This window comes from Athene cunicularia (genome assembly GCF_003259725.1).
Source record: "Athene cunicularia isolate RWA chromosome 1 unlocalized genomic scaffold, athCun1 chr1_part2, whole genome shotgun sequence".
In the NCBI taxonomy this organism is placed as follows: domain Eukaryota; kingdom Metazoa; phylum Chordata; class Aves; order Strigiformes; family Strigidae; genus Athene; species Athene cunicularia.
In genome coordinates this window covers 73525757-73542683 of record NW_020799092.1, presented here as the reverse complement: position 1 = coordinate 73542683, position 16927 = coordinate 73525757, and the positions used below count along the sequence as shown (strand labels likewise).

Here is a 16927-nt window from a genome sequence, read left to right as displayed (position 1 = left end):
CGTGCTCATCATTTCTGGTAGGTAAGTGACCTCAGCCACCTTCCATCCCCAAATTCCCTGGAAAGGGTACCTCTGGGGTATCCCAGAGTAGGAGATGAAGAATTTTGATAACATTTCCTGAAGTCTTATTTTTCACACGAGCTTTATGTTTTCTAATAAAGAAAAAAATAGAATTTTTTATTTTCTTGATGGGACTGCTTGGAGTGGGACATTAAAAACAAATGTATTAATTGCTCCACCATGGGTGCTGAGTGACAGTTTAAGCCTTTGATACCAAAGTATCAGTGTTTCCAAAACAGAAGGATTATGCCGTTTAATTTTTATTTATATATTTATTTTGTTTTCCCCTAGTTTTGCATCTCAGAGGGAACTGTATTTACTTACTATACTCATACTTGTTTTCTTTCTGAATTTGTGCTAAGCTGAAATATCTCTGTTTGGACTCTCATGTGGGATCAGTAGTTCAGTTTCCTTACGTCCCTCTGGGGACCAACTTCCCTAATGGACCACATGAATTTGATATCAGAGAGGAAATTGGGAGAGACACGATAGTCTGTTGTGATGCCATACAAAGCTGTAGTTCATTTTGTATGCACGTTTTTTTATTTATTTCATGGCTTCTGTCTGCATTTGAGCTACATCTTCCACTCAAGACTGTTTTTTATCCAAAATAAAGTAAGCCATCTCCCCTCATTAAAGATATTTTTCAATTAGAGTATGTGACATGTCAAAAAGAGTATGAAGCATCTGAATTATCAGACATAAAAAGAATTGCATGCATGGCAGCAGTTCCAAACTGAAATATCTTGGCATCAGTCTGAAATAATTTACTTTAGGTTTCCCCCCACACCTACACAAATCAATGTCATATATAGGAAATTTTAGTGGTTTTCTTTTTCTTTAAATTCAAAAGCATGTTCTCCATTGTGTTCTGTCACTGACTGTAGTGCTTTCCCAGTGCAGGAATTTGAATACAAAAGAAAAAATGGAAGAGTACTTTAATATTTCATACTTTTTAGAGAAGCCACCAAGAGCTTCATAACAAAAATCAGTTTTTCCTGTTTGATTTTTTTTTATCCTGAGGACAATTCTTTTCTCATTCTTTTAGTGTACATCAGGAACATGATCCTTTATTGTATTTGTAACGGTCCTAATATATTATTATCTCACTTTTTTTTTAATGCTTTCCTAGCAAAAAAAGTTAATGATTTTTTATTTTTTTTTAACTTTTATAACAGCAACAGCTCTACATTGGCTCAGCCACTGGAGTTTCACAGCTTCCTTTACACCGCTGTGATGTGTATGGGAAAGCATGTGCTGAGTGTTGCCTTGCAAGAGACCCTTATTGTGCCTGGGATGGTTCATCTTGCTCACGTTACTTCCCCACTGCTAAGAGGTAGGTGCAGTTTTAGATCTCTGCATGGTTTGCTATTTGTTTTAACTAGTTGTCTCAATATGGCCAGAGGGGTTTGGAGATTTATCATGGGATGGTTAACTGGAGAACTTTCTGTTATAAAAAATACATAATTGTGGGAGTTACAAGCAATGTGAAGTCTTGGTTTAAAGTGAACACTTTTACCTCTTGGGTTGGCTTAAAAAGCTGTTTTAAGAGAACATTCAGAAAAGAGTTGTCTCTGAAATGGATTCATAACTTTATATTCAGTAATAAACAACAACAACAAAAAAGTCCTTTTCTCTAACATGAGGGGGCTTGATATTAAAATGAAAGAACTACTTGCCCAAGTTAATCTTCCTGCATTTTCATGAATTCTAATTCAAAAGAAATATTTATAAAGTGTTTGGACATGAATGGAAAGTTGTTATTTTAGTGATATATGACATTATTGTTATTATTCAAAAGTATAACTTGTATGTGTTGATGTGTGTCTAAGTGCTACCAGATCCGAACCACTATTTTACACTCACTCTGCACCGATGCTAAAGGTGTTGCAATGCAAAGGTTAAGGCAAAACAGACTCTGCAAGTGAAAATAAAATTTTTATAGAGAATTTACAAGTCCTACTTGCCTGATCTGAAGATTTAAAATAATATTTTCTTTGCCTGCCTTTATCTCTGAAATTCATTCTCTTGAAGTATATTAGCTAGTTACTGAAAAGCTCTTAGCTACTGAACTAGAAATTAGGAATAGTTGAATAGATAACCAGTTGCAAATAAGAACGGATACTGGTGTAGTGTTGAGATTCCCATGATAAATTGGCTAAAATGATTTAAAAGTGCTCACATTAAATTGAATATGCCAAACATCTTGCACTTATGAAGAAACAAAGAATCCAAGGGTTTATATACATAAGGGCTTATATACTTAAAATTAATGGTAGCAAATATTTAGCTGAGAATGTCAGGACTCCAAATTCCACATTTGGATTGGTTGTCGCTGGTTGTTGCAGGAGATGAAATGTGGTAAAGGGTGGGAAGTAGTATTTGTGTAACAGACTTTTCAGATGGAGGGCATTAAAATTGCAAGGTTTTCATTACAATGTATCCTAAACAAATACTGGTGACAAAACAAAAAGCTGCTTACAGCACATGAGGTTCTATTTTTGCACCAGGAAACAGAGTTAATCTGAGACAAGCTTTTTGTGAAATTCTTTAGAAAATAACTTAAAAGGAGAAACTGAACTCATCCCAAAAGAAGAGCTGGTCAAATTTTCTCAGCTGCCTAGGCTAAATTCATATGAGTGGTGGGAACACGAGAGTTGCTCTGTAGGAAGAGGAGGAAAGAGAGGAGAGGGAACGGTGAGGTGTTCAAGGAGAGTCTAAGAGATTGATTTGATCTGAAAGTTTTTAGGGTTAGAAGTCACTGTGGTTGAGTACTGCTTCTGACTTGAAGGAGTCAGTAAGGTCAGGAATCACTGACTCACTCGTCTACCTCCCTACTAAGCGTTATCCCTGTACGTCTTCCTTTCTCAGCATTCACTAGCACCCATTCCCACTTCCAGGACATCTCAAGACCCACAGAGCACATCATCCAGTCATTCATCTGCTTACACTGATGGAAAAAACAGGGCCCTTTGTCTTTTACTTATCCGTCTCTCCAACTTAATAAACAGCAGGCTGAGCTCACTGTTGCCATCAGGAGTAAAGGGACCTCTTCTTACAGGGATTAAGGGGCAGGATTACTGGGGCTAAACTGGGTTGCACAGCTACAGAAGAACCTTGGGGTGAAGAATTTACTCTTCTTGAGGCCACTGTGAAAGAAAAATTCCTAAGAAGCTGGGATCCTGACAGTGCATTCAGAAAAAGCCTCTGTCCCCCTCTACTTCCCCCCATTTTTCCCTTGGCAGCAACACCAGCAGAATAAAGGTCTGTGTTACTGGGGGAGAGGATTCTCTGTTTACCTGGTATTTGCTCTACCCACTGCCTCAAGCCAGCTTTGAATGCATGTATGACAAAATCAGCATTGCTGGAAACAGTTTAAATGTCAACATTTTCCTAATAATGATTCCTTGTAATTTTAGGCTCCAGAAATATTGGGAAAGTTGAGTCCTGAGGCAATTGCACAGATGCTTTACTAATAGTTGGTTTGGGGTCTTGGTTTTTGTTTTGTTTCTTTTTCTTCTTTTTTAAAAAGGAGCTTTTATGAGCCATGATTTTAATTTACTTTTCTTTCTTTGTGTATTTTACAAGTCTAAATGACAGTTCAGAGCTCCTGTAGTGTGACCACTTAACTTTACCCCATGCAGATGTGTTCTGGTTCATATTTCATAAATAATCGTGTTGATACAGTGGTGATAAGTGCGACATTTTCCTGAGATTCTAACTAAACATCTCATCCAGACTCCACTGACAGTAATATGAGTCATTCCACAGACTTCTTTTCTGCAAATAGTATCCTATAAATAAGCTGCATTTCAAAATTTAGGAAGGAGTAATAAAACTTAATAGTTTCTCATGTTTTGGTGTATCTATACTTATTGTTAATGAGTAATATGAAGATGATATCTGAAATGAGGATTAGTACATTTTTTTAATCAACAGAAGAATCTTTCTTATTAAAGCATGCTAATTCACTCGGGTAATTGTAAAAAATTTTTTATTCAAAAAGATATAACAAATGCCCATTCTGCATTGTTGTGTTTTTGGTTTTGTTTTTTTTTTTTTTTTAATAAAAAAAAACTGTTGTCAAACTTCACACAACTAATTTCAGTTTAACATTTCAGTAGTTCTCAGTGGAAAAAATAAAATGGTTAAAATATTCCAGTCAAGGAGAGTCAGCTGTGCAGTTGATGGTGCCTCTGTGAGAACTCCTAGTATGTGCTGCTGCTGGGCTGTCAGTGAGAGTCTGCAAAGGGGGCTAGTGAACGGAAGAGAGATGGTCTCTGTGCTGCAGAACAATGGCTTTTTAAAAATGCGGGCTGTTGTCACAAGGGAGTGACCAACAGTGCTTTTTACAAGGCTACTTGACTTTTGCATATCCGTTGCTGGATGCTATAATCTGAAATCACAGCATTGTTCAGCAGCCTAATCCTCTTTGTTCTCTTCTGATTTTGCAAGCCCTCAGGCTTTCTCTGATTCCTAAAGTAAAGTGCTCACACTTGAAACACATCTTTGTTTGCCTTGTTCTTTTTTCTTTTTTTTTTATATGAAACGCTTTTCTCTGGCTCAGTTGAATTTCGTGTCACAGCTATTTACATAAAAATAAGAGTAGACAAAGACAGAAAAAACCAAATGCAAAATAAAACTGTATTAAAAAGCTTTTTTCTGTGAAATACAACATTTTTTAGCACAGATCAATATGTTTTACAAATCAGCCAATGGAAATCAAGCTGGGAAAAGAGTCTACTACATTAAATGGACATGTAATAAAAGCTAGAACCCAGACTCAAGCTACAAAGGATGGAATAAATGACATTGCAAAATCTTCCTATCCAACAGTTTTATTGAGTTTATTCTAAAGACAAAACTATTTGCAACAGTTATGGAAAAGGTTTTATCAGAAATGTTTCGGTGAGATCTGTAGTGGCTGAAATGATCTATGTATTTTAGTTTAGAATTTGTAGAAAGTACAGCACATGGACATTCTTTAAAAGCCATTCATCATAACATTTCATTTTATCTAAAAGATGCCGTGATACTTAAAGTATTCTCTACTTGCAGAAAAGCTGTAGCTTCTTCATGTTTGTGTATCCATGTGAAACTGCACTGTATATACTTTGATCCCTTAGCAGTCCCTCTATCTATGAATCAAGTAATGAATTTGTCTCTGATCAAAATTGCCAACACAGTTAAAATAAGCTTCATAGGCTCAGTGCAAGACATATTTATTTACCAGTTTCTGAAGCCTTTACCTGTAACAGTAAAGTCTGATTCTACAAATTGTGATAATGCATAGAATATGGTAGTAACAATATGATTTCCTTCCCAGTGTTGTTTAGGTGCACTTATGACCTATGTAATTATATATACGTTCCATTTGTTCCTCTTCAGTCATGGCAAATGTGAATGCTAACCACTGAGAAGGTCACTAACGGTTTTCAAATATGGTATTTACAGACGTACTAGACGACAAGACATCCGAAATGGAGACCCGCTTACCCACTGCTCAGACCTGCAGCATCATGGTGAGTTATGGGTATCACTGAAGTACAACTAATTTGTATGTAATTTACAGACTGTGTGTGGGAAGAGTAGGAAGCACATGAATGTTTTGTTGGTAAAATTGTCTTGAACATCTGTGAAAGATTAATATAATACATCATTATCCCAATTTAGATTGCTCACAATGGCCTGGATCAGACACTGAAGACTTGTTTTTGTTTTTCCTCAAGTTTCAAGCATTTCAATTTTTCTGCTTCACTTACCTGACAATACTGTACCATCAGACTAGGCATATTATGTCAGAAAAGAGCCCTATCTCCTTCAGAACAGCTTCATGTAGTTCAAATAGGATGATAACCAAACACATCATTAACTACCTTGGCTAAATATGGAATGGTCTGTTGTAGATGCCACACTAGCAGCCCTTAATATCAGGATGTTCCCTTCAGTATTCCCATCCCATGTTTTTTTTTTTTTTTTTTTTTTTTTTTTTTTTTTGGAGGGGGGAGGTGGTTGGTTGTTTCATTTTCACAGTGTATTGATCAAATCTTCCTTTTTTGAATTGTTTGACTGATAAACATCTCACAGTTACTAATTTGTTGCCAAACTCTTCAGAAGATCTTCAGTCAGAAAATGAAAAATGCCCATTTTGCCAAAAGAGAAGAGAACACTTAGGCAATACTTCCCTCTGCTGGAAAAAATTATTACTCATGCTTGTGGTACATCTATAATAACAATTAAACCACTGGACAGAATTCTGGGATAAATAAAGAAGGGGTGGCTGAAAATGGAGATACCTCAAAACCCTCATGTCCTTTCAGTCCTTGTATATAGAAAGAATGATAAATAGTCCAAAGTTGTACTTTTGTCAGCTATAATTCATCACTACTACATTTCAGTAATACTTTATCTTCCTTTTTAATCATTTGAAAATCACAGCTAACATTACTATAACTTTTCTTTTTATTTATTAATTCAGACTCAGGCCAAGCTACTCAGAGGGGAAAATGGTTTGGAAAAGTGCATCAACATGCAATTGTCATGTTTTGAGAGGTCATGAATGCACAACTACTTCAGTTTTGAGCTACTCAGAGTGGACTAGTAGAAAGTTCACAGATGTCCAGTTGTATGATATCTAGTAATGTTTAAAAAGTGCAGATGAGAACATCCATATATTGGGGTTGAGATGACATTTCAGTTTCCCAGTAGGAAAATTTCACCAGGCACTAAACATGGATTTTATTACCAGCAGAAGCATGTCTTAGCTTTACCTTTTTACTATATTGACATTTTACTTATAGTAAAATGATGATCTGGGCTACCACAAGTCCATTTTTTTTACGTTGTCTTGTACTTGCCTGCTGTGCTTTATACAATTATAGGTCTGTTCTTTATCTCCATAGACAAGAAAAGGATTTCAAAACACTTTGTTTTTTCTATCTTTCCATATTTGGTAAACTGATTTGTACCAGAAGATATCTTCTGTCCAAAGAGAAGAGAGCAATGCAGAGCAGTTTTTTCATTACAACAGTCATAAGAACTCAAGGTCAGGAAGAAGCTATTACATAGTACACCTGATCACAAGGAGCTTTAATACACCTTTGTCAAAATGAGCAGAGCAAATATGAGACGAGATACCACTGTAAATTTTACTTACTAGTGAAATGAAGACAGCCTGATTAGAATAATCAGTAAGTTACAAAAAATACTGAGGGAATGCAGTTTTAGGTCCTAGACTTTAAGGAAACACTGTCAAATTACTTTAGCTTTCTTGAGTGAAATTTTCTCTGAATTAATTCTGACTTGTAAATGTATAAAATTATCCTATATTTACTTGTCATTTACACATTATCATGCATAGTAAAGGCAGCTGCATGGGCCTCAAACTTCCTATGCCATCTCATGCCAGGTTTTTCCTCAGTTATGACTTGTAGTTTCCTGGACAACAGATGAAGACTTGGGTTTGCCTACAGTCAAAAATAAGCTCCAGCAATCATTTACTACTTGTCTATACATTCCCTTGCACTAACTGCCAGTTGATTCTCCATGTGAACCAGCAGAAACAACAATTTCTTACTGTATACTTAATTTTAAAGACACTGCAGAAGCTTACTTTGATATCAGTCTGAAGCAATAATGCTTTTAGTAAGGTTTAGGCAGCTCTTTCAGTTGTCCTTTTGTGCAAATGTGTAACAAATAGCATAAAATAACTACACAACATTAGAGGGAGCTGCGGATCCTTAGCTGTACAGGCATTTGGCTGGGCATTAATGCTTAAATCTAAAAGCGTGGTCACCTTTGTGTCAGCTAAAGAACAATTTTTTTAAGCATAACATATTAATGCTATCAAGAAATCAATGAAGTTCTTTTTTTGAAGAACTTGTAAACAAAGAGGCACCAGTTTTTAGGTGATTTATCTGAGGAGAAGCTCAAAGAATCACTCTGAATTTAACTGTATAGTGAGATTCATTCATCTACAAAGCAATCTTGGTATAAGTACTTAGCCTTTCATACTTCTTCAGTTATGTCAGAAATTATGTATTTATCAGGGTAGTAAACTGATACTGCTGTTGGGTTCATTTTGGGAATTACAGCTCTCAGGCAGGATTTTGAGTTGAATTTCATAACCAACTTCATGACTTCTATAATTTTCTAATTCCTCCAGCTGCTCTTCTGAACTTCCCAGACTTTCATTCTTCCTCCTAGTCTCTTCAGTTTCTCCCTCAGTCCCAGAGCTGCATTCTGATCCTGTGGATTATTCCATCACTCTGCTTACTTTCTTGCGCTCCACATGTGCAATATTACACAAACTTTATAGACATTTCTGGACCTGCTTTCTGCTCCCTTAAATCATGGAAATGGAATTTGAAGGATCTCTTAAATCCTTCCTCTCTCATTGCATGACTGTCACCCATACTATATTGTCTGGAGCTGTGAGGAAATTTAAAGGGGGTGTCTGCTACTTTCTGTGTTGATCTCTAACATGCTAAAATGCCAAGGGCTGATCCAAGAAAACAGAAGTTTGAAAGGCCATCAGAGCACACGCCTTCAAGGTAACTTCCATGGAAACTTGTGACTAGGTTCTTAGTTACTAAAAATACTTAGAATCTAAAAAAGATCAGAGGGACATAACACCTCTCCTATAAGGACAGGCTGAGAGTGTTGGAGAAGAGACCCTGGAGAAGAGAAGGCTCTGTGGATAACTTAATGCTGTCTTTCAATACTTAAAGGGAGCTTATAAGAAAGATGGGGAGACACTTTTTATCAGGGCCTGCTGCAACAGGACAAGTGGTAATGGTTTTAAACTAAAAGAGAGTAGATTCAGACCACATATAAAGAAGAATTTTTTTACAATGAGGGTGGTGAAACCCTGGAACGGGTTGCCCAGAGAAGTAGTAGATGCCCCATCCCTGGAAACATTCAATGTCAGGTTGGACGGAGCTCTGAGCAGCCTTATCTAATTGAAGATGTTCCTGCTCACTGCAGGGGGGGTTGGACTAGGTGACCTTTAAAGGTCTCTTCAAACCCAAATTATTCTGTGATTCTAAGGATACCCTAGATACTGTTTTCCAGCAGATACTTCTCTCTATACTTAAAAATAAGCTATTGCTCATGGGCCTTAGGATCCTTGCCAAAGAAATATCTATTTTTGTCCTTTATACTGGTATTTAGGATCTAAAAGACTGTCTCCTTGGATCTGATGAGACCAGTGCTACATGTGCTTTGCTCCTGTATAATTCACTTGGACTATGTTGTGTTAGGGAAAATATAGTCAAGTGGTGCTACAAGCCACCTAATTGCTGGTTAAATCAGGTATTTAGGATGTGGGAGAAGAGGGCTCAAATTCCATTTAGACTTAGGAGACTGACTCGATAGCTCTACTTCCAATACAAATACCCAAACTTTCAGATTGCTCTTACTGAAGTTGGGCCATTTTGCAACCGTGATTGAAAGTTCATAGAGCCTGGAAGAAAGGAATTGAATGCATCCTAGAGCGAAATCCCTGTGTTTCCATTCTTTATTCTGGAAGCCTGTAAATCTGTTTCACAGAAACACATCACTAGAGCAGTGTCCCAGGCTATAAAAGGAGACATTTCCTTCTGACTGTCTTATGCTGCAGCCCTACATGTGCTATCTATTGTGGATCCCAGTTCAGACATCTAACTGCCCCTTGTTGACTAAGTGAGGATCTTTGACTGCCCGCTCAGCTGTCTGAATTCTGTTCCTAAATGAGAGCACTGAACTTGAAACAGAAGAGTCAGGACATCAAACAGCCATTCATAATGTTCAGTCCGGACCCATGAGTTATCAGCTAATCATTTTCATTTCTAATCTTCATCTTGAAACTTATAGTTCTATTCAGTTAATCTCTTCACATACTCCCAGTTCCTCTGTTTCACTGACACAAATTCAACCATGCTCCATCTCAGATCTTCCCACTGGTACCCCTGGTCACATTCTCTTCCAGCTGTTTTGCCCTTCTCTTGCTGCTTTGCTTTCTAATTAATTCCTCCATTGCTCCACATTTTCCTGGCCCTACGCTGCACTTCATAGGGATGTGGTTTCTGAGAGATGTCATAAAAGTTTCACTTGGTTGTTTATATAGCACCCCGCTTACTTGCTGGAAAGATTCACAATCCAGCAGAGGAAAGGAAGCTAACACATTCCCTATTTGTTTAGTGTTAATAGGCCATTTGATGTTTCCTTACTGAGAACTGGACAAGCACCAGTCCCTATTCTGTCCCCATCTCCCATCCTCTCTCAGGGCGGCAAGTCATCATGGAAAGACATATGATTGCTGTATCAACATAAACCAGGAGCTCAATTTTAGTTTTACCTTTGGCTCAGTCATCTAGCAAACAGCCAGTGTTTGCTAACCAACATGGCCAACATGGTAAAGGCACAGTGGAAGCAAACAAAACTCGACAAAGGATTTCTCTGAGAGCATTTTAATTAGACATCATTTTCCTGTTAAAACATATCAAAAGAAGTTCTTTAAAGATTTACAGTGCTAAAGATCAAAAGTGGAAAATGGTAAGAACGACAAATATGGCAAAGAGACAGGAAACCCCATGAGATCCACAGTGTTAAATAGCTTGCCAGCCCCTTCCTCCCCATCTACTCTCCAGGATTAGTGTACTGTTGCCACTTAAGTCTGTAGCAGCATTTTAAAGAGCTAAGGTGGAGAGTTGAAATATGATGCCTTACAGCCTCTGTGGTATTGGAGAAGAATCAAATGCTGTATAAGTCCTATAGCTATGTGATATTTCCAGCAAGTTGATGAATATCTTGAAACATTGTTGTTACAAAAGGAAGTAATTTATTTAACTTTCTTTTTCCCCTCCCATAATGACTGGTTTATTAACCTCATTACATTTCCATAAATTATATCAGTATGAGAGGAAATGATTAATTGAAGATTGTTTCCTCAAAAACATTATTCCTGGTCATTAACAGCTTCAGCAAACTGCAGTGCCATATAATCTAAATATATTATACTACTTTTAAATAGCCTCATGTTTTATTACTTTGCTCTAAAGTATTATGATCATAGAGCCCAGGAGGCATCATTACAGACATTCTGCAACTACATCCAGAGTTTTCTCACTGCATACAGTTTGCTATTAAAAATTCTTGTTGTGTCCTAGATATTTTCCTTGATAAATAATAATGAGGTTTACACAAAATTTCACAATAAAATTAATTAACTTCACATACTGTGATGTTAACAGCTGCTAGGACTCAAAATACAAAAATAAGTATAAAAAAGTCCTACCAGGGATGCTTACAAAGGTAGAGATAATGGAGATTTTCCGAATGGCATACTGATATAGGGAAATTTTCTTTTAAAGTTTTTATCTTTAAACACCTTAAGGGAGCCCAGTTTCTAAGCATATGAATTCACTTAGCAATTAAGATTCTTCTTTCCTGGTAATTTAATTGGGGTTTTTTCTTTTTTTTTTTTTCTTGCTTTACAGATAATCCAAGTGGTCAGACCCTGGAGGAAAAGATTATCTATGGAGTAGAGAATAGCAGCACTTTTCTTGAGTGCAGTCCAAAATCTCAGCGTGCTGCAGTCTACTGGCAATTCCAGAAGCAAAATGATGACCGCAAAGAAGAGGTAGAGTACAAAAAATAAAGAGATGCAACTAGTCTTCTCTATGAAGATATAGTTGAACCTAAGTCCTTCCCAGACTAATGTCCATCTCTATTTTAGTTTAGTAGAATTTCTCTGGAATCTTATAATTTCTGTTGTTCTTCACCACACTCTTATCACTATAAAATCCCATAAGTTCTCTAATAGATTTTACAGACTGTTACATCATAAACCATTCATATCCTCTCCCTAGTCAGACCCCCTGCAAAACACACTGGTTTTCTGTTAGATATCTCAGAAATACAAAAAGTTAGCATGCTATCTAGGTGCCACCGAAAGCATCATACAAGGTTTATATTGAACTTAAAAATTACAAAGACTTTAAAACTGCCACTGAAAAAAATTCTATCTGCATTCATGTAATTATACTGTTTGACTGAAACATAGTCTAACAGGAGCATGTCCGATGTACGACACGCTCTAAGACTTTACTGCAGATAAGACAGAGACGGAAAGAACTGAGAACTGTAGTGGACACAAGGGTATGCAAATCTGTACATGTTTTTCATCAAAAGCAGTATTCATAGAGGCAAAGACACCAGCTTTTCCTGCTTGTACTACACTAAGCTGATACTTTATTTTTTCTCCTTCTCTTGTCACCAGCATTCTTATGTTATTACTCACCCAGGTTCTCAAGTCATGTTACTATCAAGCTAGGTCATACATATCTTAAGAGGATACTCTGCTAGGGAGGGAGATCAAGCTAGGAAACAAAAACTTGTTTGTTGCATTGAAGTATTTGTAAATATACCCAATCTACCTTTAAGCATTTATTAAAAAAAAAAAAAAAAAAAAGGACTAAATAATTAGTTACATTATCAGCTTTAGATATTTTTGCTGTTTACTTTGTTTGCATAAGGCGTAAATTATTTAGAATTGATTCTTGGTGGAGAGAGCAGCAAACAGGTTTATGCCATTTCTGTCTGATCAACATGTGCATTCAAAGGATGAAACTGTATTCTAGATATTAATTAATTCAGAAAAATACAGTACTTTGGACAGCTGCTTTTTGAATATTAAAATTTTGAGATTTAATCCTTAGTGTTTCTTCATAAATTCTCCTCTTACACAGATCCCACTTCTATGTTTTTGTAGTAAGGAACAATAGGAAGACAGAGAACATTTCCCACAAATATATCTAAGCTTGACTAAAAAATAATGATAAATGTGATGTCAGTAATATAGCTAAATGCATCCATGTGTACTCTGATGGTTATAGCCTTCCATCTTCTATAATCTTACCAGCAAGTCCATCTGACAGTTGATACAGACCTTTGTATCAACAGTCAAGACTAAGGAGTAAATGCTTAATCCTCCAAACTCTTTTCAGTACACCAGTAGTTTTTCCAGAGTATTTGAGACTTCCATTACTACAGATGACTGGCAAAGTGTTTTCCATTCATGTGGTTTGGGGGATTTTTGGCCAAGTTTTACCATCTTAAAGCAGGACTAAGGAACTAATATGGATAGACGATAATGTTGCACATACATGGAAGATAACTACTGAAATTCACACTTTTTTCCAATACAGATAAAAGTGGATGATCGCATGATCCGAACAGAACAGGGCCTATTGCTACGAAGTCTTCAACGAAGAGACTCCGGTATTTATTTTTGTCATGCTGTGGAGCATGGCTTCATGCAAACTTTGCTTAAAGTGACCCTGGAAGTAATTGATACTGACCACCTGGAAGAGCTGCTCCATAAAGAAGAAGATGGTGATGCCTCCAAGACCAAGGATGCTACCAATAGCATGACCCCCAGTCAAAAGATCTGGTATAGAGACTTCATGCAGTTAATCAATCACCCCAATCTCAACACAATGGATGAGTTCTGTGAGCAAGTTTGGAAAAGAGACCGCAAACAACGCCGGCAAAGGCCTGCCAATGCGCAGGTGAATACAAATAAGTGGAAGCACCTACAAGAGAATAAAAAAGGTAGGAACAGGAGGACCCATGAATTTGAGAGGGCACCACGGAGTGTCTGAGCTACATTACCTCTAGGAACCTCATCCAAGTAGAAACTTGTATAGACAGATAACTGGAAAAAAATGCAATATTCATGAACTTTTTCATGGCATTATGTGGATGTTTACAAGAGTGGAAAGTTCAAACAATTTCCACCAGGTTTAAAAAAAATCCATTTCTAACTTTCGTAGTAAGTCCTTCCTCCCTGCTCTGATTCTAAGACCAGAAAGATCAGAGTTTCAAGGATGATAACTCACCCGGACCTAGCTTACTGCTCAAAAAGTTCTTCAAGTGTTCAGCAGGCAAGTTTTGCTTTCTCTTTTGCCTGAATATAAAAAAAAATTTAAAAATGCTGTATTTCATGCTGTCATCTTAAAAAAAAAAACCACACACAAAACCCAGCTTTCATCATCAGCACTACCATTTCTAGACTTATGTATAAAACTGCATGAACTCATTAAGCTGATGAACGTCTAAACACGTGATTGGACACAAGGATTTTGTTCTTGTTTTGTCTACCAGTTCTCCTGTTTATATATACTAGAAGAGGAAAAAAAACAATACTGAATGAGATTGTTTGTGGAAATATGAACAACATAAGCCATCCATCATCTAGAAGAACAAAAAATATGGAGTACACTGGCCTACTACTGATGACTTCTTTCAGCTTTGATCTAAAAAGATGTATTTTATTAAAACTATAATTTAAATGTACCATGAAAAATATGCAGCAAACATTAGCTCTTTTCTAAAATAGATTAGACTTTTTTTGTCTTAGAAATATTGTACTTTCTAATTATTGGTTTAGAGGAAAAAAAGACAACTTCCAATTATGAGCTGCTTTACTCTTCTGTTTGGAAAATCTTCCAGGGGAGCTAGTCACACTGCAGTTAACCTCCTCCCCTCTCAGTAATCTATATGACATGTAACTTCAAAACAATTTTAAAACTAAGCTATTTTAACATGAAAGTCGCTGTATAGCATGGAAGTCTTCTGCATTCTTTTTTTTCTAAGTATCATATTTGAAATGATTCAACTTGTATAATACCTTTGCTATAGATTGAACCAATGAAGAGGAGAGCATTGATTTTCAGTTGTATATTTTTTTTTTTAATTAAAAAAAAGTAAATAGCATTAAAATACCCTCTACTAATTACACTCCTGCTTTCTTGGTTCGTAAATATTTGTGAATGCTAATATTTAAATACTGTGGCTCATAGACTGTCATATATCCATGAGCAAAGCTCACATTCAGTTTAAGGAGTTTTGTTCCCAGCTCAGTGGTAGAAATATGTCCACACTACTGATTCTCAGTGCTCCATTCTTTCTGTGGGCCAGATCACCCAAATGCAAAGAACCAGCACTAGGCCACATAAAGAGTAACCTCAAAGCCAGCTCTCTGTTTTAAGATCTAAGGGACAGTTTTATCTGTGGGTGAAATCTGCTGCAGTAGTAAATTGGTGAAGTTCAGCTTAAGACTAGGTTATACGAACAGGTAATTTGGTCCTGCACTTCTGTCTTATTCTATATACAGGAGAGCAACAGGGTAAAACAGACAATGTACTTGCACCATAAGTGTAGGTTTAGGGTTATAAGTAGTGGATTTATTCACCTCAGCACAGATGTGCCTTTGGTCCCCAGTTCTATGGTGTCCAGTTCTTTTGAGATCATCTTTCTCCAGCCTCCCATGTTTTATCTTGGTAGAGTCCGTAAATGACAGAATTTCAAGTAATGTCATTGTGGGGAAAATTAATAGAACAAAGTTCTTAGTTTGCTAAAGGAGCTTTTATATAAAAGTGTGTCTGTATTGATGACTGATCTGTTTTGTTGTTATTCATTCCAGATTATTTAATTTATCAATCACTACATTATCAGCCTTACCAGATACAGTATAACACAACTGCTGTGACAGCTTCTCTCACAATACATCCCAGTCTCCTTGCCACTCAGTAATTCAAGTACTGTTATGATTAATAAAGCCTTGTATTCTTGCCTCCATAACACTTGGATTTTCACTAACAGCGCAGTCACTTTAAGTCCCCTTTGAATTTTTTGCAGGGCATGAACGTGCAAGATTTTTTGTCATTTAATTCTTTAGCAGAAAATTTGTTCAATAGACAAGAAAAAGGCTGTAATGATTTAGGAAAGCACTTAAGAATTTAGATTTAAAGTTACTTTAAGTCTCTCATGTTCAACTTGACTTCTATGAATTTTAATATGCTGTTAAATTCCCATGGTTTCATGATGTGCTGAATAGGGATGAATTAAAACATAGGTTCAATTATGTGCTTTCCTGTACAGAAGTATTAACTTTTCAGCTCAGTTTATGATGAATTTCTGAGCGCTGTTGTCAGCTGAATTATTTAATTGTAATTATAGAACACTATAGCCTTTTATATAGGGCTTTTGTGTACTATAGAGTCATCAGAATCCTCTTTGTTACATAAGGAAACAGTTTTAAAGTGAACCTCGGAAAACTCAGTGGGAAAAATACAGATTGATTTCAACAGGCGCTAAATGACTTTGTTTCCTTTTTTTACATATTAATGAAATTGCTATCTAACTTTTTTTCTCTACCATGCTCATAGCAACTGGTTCTATAGCAACTTGCTGTAAAAAGCCAAACCAAAATCAATATCTTTTTCACCACCCCTGAAGAAGAAACAGATTAAAATTAAGATAATCTGTGGGAACAAAATTACAGAAGTTGCGAAGTTTTTACCATAGCCTGGCAGTTTAATTGAACAATTTATATAATCAGGTCTTGCAAACTTCAATCCAGTCCTCACTGACATGAGTAGTCTTGCTTATGTTTTTGTATTTGCTTATATAAATAAGAGGGCAGAAGATCAAACCAGCAGTCAAAATTTTTGATTTTCAAGTTCATACTATGGTCAAGTTAAAAGAGCATTTACTACTGACGTGAAATGAATTTTTTTCAAACATAGGCTTTAATGAATTCATGTACAGAAAGATGCCCTGCAGCTTCAGTAAAATTCATATCCCTGTTTGTGTCATTGTTGTTTAAAGCAACATAAGGTTTGAAGATAAAGGTAAAAACTGTATTTCTGTAAATTGTCAATAAAACCCTCTAAACCTCTAGTTACAGAATTTAGAAAAAGTAAGTAAAAAGTTGTGTTTAAGTTGGAGAGAAATAAAGGATTTCATTTATAACCAGAAAGATCTACTTTGATTTGTTTGAAAATATCCATTTACAAGAAAAAAAATAAATGCATTGAATCTT

General features: G+C 36.2%; 1 protein-coding gene across 1 annotated transcript in view; it reads left to right on the top strand.

The window, feature by feature from the left end:
• SEMA3A (semaphorin 3A) overlaps positions 1–14839 on the top strand; it is a 333234-nt gene extending 318395 nt beyond the window's left edge. The window contains exons 16-19 of the mRNA XM_026868121.1: positions 1239–1396; positions 5515–5582; positions 11538–11680; positions 13248–14839. Coding sequence (XP_026723922.1) covers positions 1239–1396; positions 5515–5582; positions 11538–11680; positions 13248–13703 — 825 coding nt within the window. The 3' untranslated portion in view covers positions 13704–14839. The remainder of the gene's footprint in view (positions 1–1238; positions 1397–5514; positions 5583–11537; positions 11681–13247) is intronic.
• Positions 14840–16927: the final 2088 nt, after the last annotated feature.